Below are 7,124 nucleotides of genomic sequence, written 5' to 3' on the forward strand. Positions count from 1 at the left end.
CTCCAATGGAGATGGCTATATGAATATAGGCTAAAATCTAGCTCGAAATGCTCCAAAACAAAAAAAAAAAAAAAACAAAAAAAAAACCAATCAGGCCAAGTTTCTTCCCTTTAACCATCGGATTTGCCATTCTTAGTCAACCAGGTAGCCCGTTTGAAAGGCCCATATTTTTTTTAGGTCAAAATTAAAAAAAAAAAATTTAAACATCTAATTTTAAAAAAAAAATTTAATGAAAAACTCCATATACTGTTCATTTTAACAAAAAACCACATTTGTACATTAAAAAAATCAATCATGTTACTATTCACTTTACCCTTTGTTTTGTCCTTATCATTAAAACTCAAAGTTTTCAAATCCTTTTAATTAGTTTTCCTAATATTTTTTCTATAAATACCTAAACCATTTCTCACATCTTTTTCATTTTTTTTTTTGCTAGTCTCACGTCCTTTTCATACACACTACTACCTTACCTCTTTCAATAGTCTAAATATAAATTTTCCAATCTTTTTTCAAATAGCCACATCATCAGAAATCCAAGAACTTAATCATTTAATGACAAATAACATTCAAAATATATCTAGAAATCTTATTTAATATGATAATTTAATTCAACTAACCAATAAAATTAAATAAAACTTAAAATAATAAATTATTAAAGATGCTAAAAACTAACCCATTTAGTTAGTGATGGTATATAAATATGACCGGACTTTTTTTTTTTTAATTATTTCTATGGGAATCTATTTCGTAACGCTGCCTCGCTCAGAGGGTGCCATGCACGGTGACACGTCCTCCATGGAGCCACGTAATTAGTACGCATATTATCATCGTCTTCACCCAATCGAACCAAATATGATCAACAATCCCGCAAAATTCACAAGAATATAGTAAAAATACACTAATCAAACAAGGTCTCAGCTCCAAAATATTCAACTCATTACAAGAGAAAAGACCCAGATAGAAAAACATACACTTAATTAACAAAATAAACACAGACAGAAACCCAACTCTCGTACGACTAAAACACATGAAATTACAGAGATGGAGAGAAACCCATGCGCATGGCCCTAATCTTTATCAAACTCCAATGTTTATTATTATTGTAGCCGTACGATCTCCTTAAAACTCCATGACCACCGGATCTAACAACACGGACACACACATATATATGTATTTGGTGGTACACAGTTTAAGAAGCCTGCTGTTGACCGTACTGCTCAGCCCTGTCCCTCATCTCCCTCGCCTTCCCAGCCAGCTTGTAACGAGCCGAGTCTAGCTGGTCCGCGTCAGGTGGGTGCCTCCCGGTCACGTACCGGTAGATCCACGACAACACCGTCACCGCCGCCACACCAAACCCGCCGGAGGTCAAGAACCCCATTGTTATGAGGGACAGGGTGATCACGGCCGGGACAAGAACCGGACTGAATATGACAAGCAGGGGGGTCGCTATGGTCAAAGCTATGACCGTGCCGGCAAGGACCAGCCCAGAGAGCACCAAAAGGGACCCACCCGCGGTCACAGCTGTGGCCGCCTTGGCGACTTGGTAGGACTTCTGATGCTGCTGCTGCATGCCTTGTTGGCCGCCTTGGAAACGAAGGGACTGCTGGTAGTGCTGGTGGCCTTGTGTATCAGCCATTTTTTCCCCGAGATGGGCGGATTGAGAAAATATTTGGGTGTGAATATCAGAATGTGTTTGGGGAGAGAGTACCGGATCGAAGAAATATATAGTTAATGGTGTGAAATGTTGTGGGATGGGAGGGGGTTTATATAAGAATGGCGGTGTGAATAGCGGTGGCACGTGTTATGGAAGTAGGGCACGTGTTGAGGAGCTTCTCATGCAGGGGTTGCATGTAATGAGGTGTCTTCGTTTTGCGACACGTCGTTTGTCTTTATATGAGTGATCTGTTGAGCTACTGAGAAGAAGGGTGTGGAGACTGGAGGGTTCCAGGAAATCAGATAAGTTCGATCATCGATGTGTTATTTCGATTTGGGCTTAGCCCAAATTTAATTTCGGTATAATTAATCACAGCCCAAGTCAAACCCAAATTGTCTATTGGACTGGACTGATGATTACCTATTATTTTGTTTCAGCCCAAGCAGAACCCAATCTATTGGACCGAACTGATCAGTCCCATTAGTCAGTTTCAGCCCAATTAGATAATGATGATCATCATCAGTCCACTAATCACTAAGCCCAACACTGTGTTTTGAATTTAAATGAGGAAAATTTTATTGATATTTTGACAAACTCGGAATTTGCAAGTTCTTTCCTTACTTTGATTTATAAACATAGAAATGCAAAATTTTTGTGTGGAAAAAAAAAAAAAAAACTTGAAATTTGAAACCTTCAATTTTCAAGTTCAAATTTTATGTGAATAGATGTTATTTCTCAATTTCTATAAATGAGAGTGTAAAGATAAAAAAAAAATTCATACTCAAATTCTATTTGTCTTTTAGATTAACCAAATAAGAAAATTCACATATTCTAGAAAATAAAATTCCTTCGTTTTGAAATTTCTTAGTAATCTTAAAATTTATCATCCAAACAAAGTGTAATAGTAAGCTCAATTTGTTTAGTTAATTTCCAGGAGGTTTTAAATTTTGAATTTTTTTTCTTTTAGCGACAAATTTTAAAATTTAATTTGGAAGTTTTGAAATTGCATCGACTAAAAGTTGAGTTTCTATTTGAACATCACATCCTATCTGAGCTTACACACTTTTCTATTTACACTCCATTTGTAACTTTGAATTCTCATTAGGCGAACTCGAATCATGGAGGGATAAACCAAGTCCTGGGAACAATTTTAGCCCTTAAAATAATATAATTTATTAAGAAATAGTTGAGTGCTAAATTTTTTATTCTCCTGCCATGAGGGCTAATATATTAGCCCCTCTATATCTTTATTACTTTTTCAAGTTTTAAAAGATGTTAGACGTTTATTAATTAAAATATCACATTCAAGATAGCTATTTCTGCGGCGCTAATATTCACAATCTGTACCCATTTGCTAGACGCTAACATATTAGCCCTCGTGCCGCGGCCTGATTAGCTCTTATTGTTTTTTTTCCACATTTAAAACTTTTCTAGCCAAAACTTTCACATTCATAGCATGTACCCATTTGCTAATACGTTGTAGAAAACATCAAAATACAATTAATTGTAATAATACGACTAAAAGGACCTCTTTTGTCCATATAAGGAAACAAACACAAGGCAAAGAAACCAACGCCTTTCAATTTCTATCGTTTGATCGCTTTCTGTAATATTTATACGCGATTAAGAGTATCTTTAAAAGAAATATCGTATATAATATGTCAAACTTTTATTTTGATTGATGTGGCCAATTGAATATATATGTTAAATCTTCTTCATTTCCGACAAATATGTCAACTATTTATTTTATTAATATATTGTGTTCCATAGCAACATTATCTATTAAAAATAATTAAAATTGATTTTAGTTTTCATTCTATTGGCTGTCAGTGGGACACATGCATTAAAAGAAAATTAATTTAAAGGCATTTGATTCCATCTTTATTTGCTATTAAGAAAAAAGACAGTTAAAAAGTAAGGAGTCAAATAATTCAGCTGCCACGTCATATATGACATCTTCCTTAGAAAATATGGTGATGTCTTTTAGTCTTATTTAGTGGGAGATAGTCCAATAATTTCACTTATATACACCGTTTCGTTTGGAGTAGGACTCTCTCTCATCGTATTCTCCTCCCCTCCTTTGCTTTCTATTTTGTCTTTCTCTCTAAAAAAGTCAATATAAAATATTAACATTGCTTAACCGTGACCATTCAAATAGAAGAAAAAAAAAAAAGAGGTAAAAAAAAAAAAAAGAGAATCTATTCCGTTTCGTTTATTGATTTTCGAAGCCTTTTGAGTTGGATGCCTGTGGGTGGAGTCCACCTGCTCCGTACCAGGATCAGCTCTGGCAACTTGGGATAAGGGATCATTTTCCTGAGGATCCAAGGATTCTATGATTGTATATTTTTATCGTACATCATACGGTCAGAAATCATTTAAAATTTACAATTTAAAAATCAAATATAAATATTACCTAACGAAAATTGACAGCACAATTTACGATAAACGGACACGATGTTCTTCATCAACTCTTCGCAGGCCGACTCGTGAAGGGCTCCACAAAAAATGCCCAAGGGGTTGGGGCAGTCTCTTTTTACGGGTACTATTGTCGTCCGAATGTCCATAGATGGCCGAAAAGTGAACACCCCACCCACCAATACCTAAACCCTAATCCAAAAGCACTTAAAACGTGCTCTACTGGGACATGGTCAAAAAAATGCCAAGAGTGGACAGGGTCACCAGAAACAATTTAATAATAATAATAAAGTTTTGAAACTCATGCGTCTCACGCGTCCCGTGTTCGTTGGTCTGTGTGCAGAGACGGATGCACCTGAGACCTAGATGGATCTAGGATCACTTGGAGTTCTGAAAACATATATATATATATATATATATATATGAAGCTCTTCAGAGGATCTTTTGAATGTTTTATACGGATTCTTTTATACCTATTAGTTGTTTGATGTAATACTTACTAGACATATCTCGACAGGTTACATAGACAACACTCAAATTCTCTTAATATCACTTATCAAGTGTTTGACGAAATGTCTCACTGAATAAACTGAATTTTTTTTTTTATCATGCGCGCTTCGCTCTCAATTTTTATATAAAAAACTTGGACCTTTTACACTAGGACCACCCTATATTCGAATTCTAGATCTCTCATTGTTCTGGTGATGTTTGGTTCTTAGTATAGGTTAGAATTTGTGGTGGGTGGTAGAACGATTAGTTTACAATTTTAGTCCAGTAAAAACATTTTGATAAATAATTTAGGTTATTTAGTAGTGAAGTTTAAAGAGAAAATTTAAACTGTTTTGCCCATAATAATGTTAAGTTAAATTGCTGACGTATTACTATGAACTTAATCCATGATACTTATGTTGATGTAGCGAAAAAAGCAGAATATACAACTAGTTGTATGGTAAATTGGCTGGAAAACTGAGCGCACGACAACAAATCACATACCGATCAGTACACATAATCAATTTAGCAGTAGACCTAATAGTCAATCAAACATAATAATTAAGTAGTAAACCACCTCCTATCTTCTAATTTATACAAAGCAGTTAATATTCGATGGTTTTGAGTGGAAACTCTCGGTAGAAAACTTTTGTCGAAGACCTTGACTTCTCTGCTTGTTAATGAACACTTTGGAAGAACTTAACCACCACGAAGGATTTCAATTCCATGATGTATTATAACGATCGGGAAAGGTGAAGGCTTAAAGCTGTTTTAACTTTTTGATCTAGTCTTTTTCTTCCTTTCTTATTTGCATTTGATTCCTTTCACTAGAAAAAGCTCAGCAAAAGAAACTTCCTTTAGTTTGATGAGTGTTTTATATTCGTTTTAAGAGAAGTTTTTAGTTTGCTTTTAGTATGGATTTGTCACTTAGTGCTGTTATTAGTGTTTTAACGGGATTATTGACAAATTTTGATTGTAGAAGGTAATTAATATGAGATACGATAAGTTTCAAGATGTTAAGTGAGGAAATTTGAAATTTAATGGGCAGATGTAAAAGTAAATTCAATATCAGAGTGTGTTGCCGTAAATAAGCTTAATCAATTTATATTGGTGGCCAAAATAAGTGTAGTTTGGTGGTTGAATAGGGATTTTTCCATGTGTTGTATTTTGTGTGATTATCTCCAAATTATTTTAATTTTGCCATCGAACTTTTTACATATGTAAAGTTGGAGTTGGTTCTAGTTAAGGTTTTCCCCGTATTTAGTATCATTTGTTCTTTATACTAATTTCTCTTCTCGGTGATGAAGTATTGTATGTTTTTTCATGTTGTGCTGCTCGAATATTGTAATTCTTTTTAAAATCAATATTACCTTTCTTCTTTTCAAAGGTTAGTGTTTTCCTATCTATATCAGTTAGGCTTAGAACCACAATGACTAATGAATATGTTTCGTCAAAAAGTCCTTGATCTACGTGTAGTTTGCATGCACTAGTCAGTTAGCCTCAGTCGAATGGACTAAATGCAACTAAAATTAGCCCACACAGTTTGAATAAATCAATTAAGTGGTGTTAATTTGTAATGATGGCAAACTGGAAATTGGATTCACCGAATTTGGATCCTGCTGGATCTTTGTTCGGAACCTAAGAATCAAAAAATTAGATCTTGGTTTACGTGAATGTGAAATCAGAATATTTATATCAGGTAAATCAACATAATAAGTTAATAAAAATTACTAAGTTCAATTTGAATGGTTCAAATTGTTTAAGTCTTAAATTTCAGTGAAATCCGAAGCAGAGCTTGTACGAATTCACCAACCCCCACAAATTGTCTGACTCGGATGGAAAATTGGAGACAGTAACCACTGTAAGCTTATCCAACCCTAACAATGCATGGACATGTGTTGCATGCATGGTATGCATGTCATGCATTCTGCTTGCTAAAAGTGACGACAGTGTACAATGTGTCACACATCAAGTATAAAATTAATGGGGTTAATAATTTTGATTCTTATTCGGACGCCACACTCAGCTACCTAAAGAAATTTATAAACCTAAAGCTCTGTTGGATAATTATAGAGCTTGTTTAGATGTATTTTTTAAATAGTTGAAAATGCTTTTGGTAAAAATATTTTTTAGAAACAATTATTAGTAAAAATGCTAACAAATCTTAAAAAAGTGTTTAGAGTGCTTCATCACATAACTGGTGTTTCAAGTAGAAAGTACTTAAAGTGATTTTAGAACCAAAAATATTTTATCTAAAAATACTTTCAGTTATTTTAATAGTACATCCAAACACGCCCATAATTTACACAAATTATTACACATGACACATGCATCATAAATTAGCGAATACTTTTGTTCTTTCTCTAAAATCTAAGCATTTTCAATTTGTTGCACATTTCTTCCAGGAATCTTATGCAGTTATGCATGTTTATTGGAAATCCTATGTTACTTTTTAACAGAAATTAAAAAGGAAGGAAATTCAATTAGAAATTAAGGACAAAACACGAACAAATTTAAGAAGTAAATAATTTTCGTGCTCATATTTTCGCCAGCCACATGGAAATCA

General features: G+C 34.1%; 1 protein-coding gene across 1 annotated transcript; it reads right to left on the reverse strand.

Moving 5' to 3' along the window:
- Window positions 1-914: 914 nt before the first annotated feature.
- Window positions 915-1,732, reverse strand: LOC103439585 (oleosin 1-like). Its single transcript, XM_008378146.4, has one exon. It carries the CDS (start codon window positions 1,634-1,636, stop codon window positions 1,190-1,192), a length of 447 nt encoding a protein of 148 aa, XP_008376368.3. The 5' UTR covers window positions 1,637-1,732; the 3' UTR covers window positions 915-1,189.
- Window positions 1,733-7,124: the final 5,392 nt, after the last annotated feature.

Source organism: Malus domestica, chromosome 07, assembly GCF_042453785.1.
Source record: "Malus domestica chromosome 07, GDT2T_hap1".
Classification (NCBI taxonomy): Eukaryota; Viridiplantae; Streptophyta; class Magnoliopsida; order Rosales; family Rosaceae; genus Malus; species Malus domestica.

Coding starts and splice junctions, on each gene's coding strand:
- LOC103439585 (XM_008378146.4), bottom strand. CDS start 1,636: ATGGCTGATACACAAGGCCACCAGCACTACCAGCAGTCCCTTCGTTTC.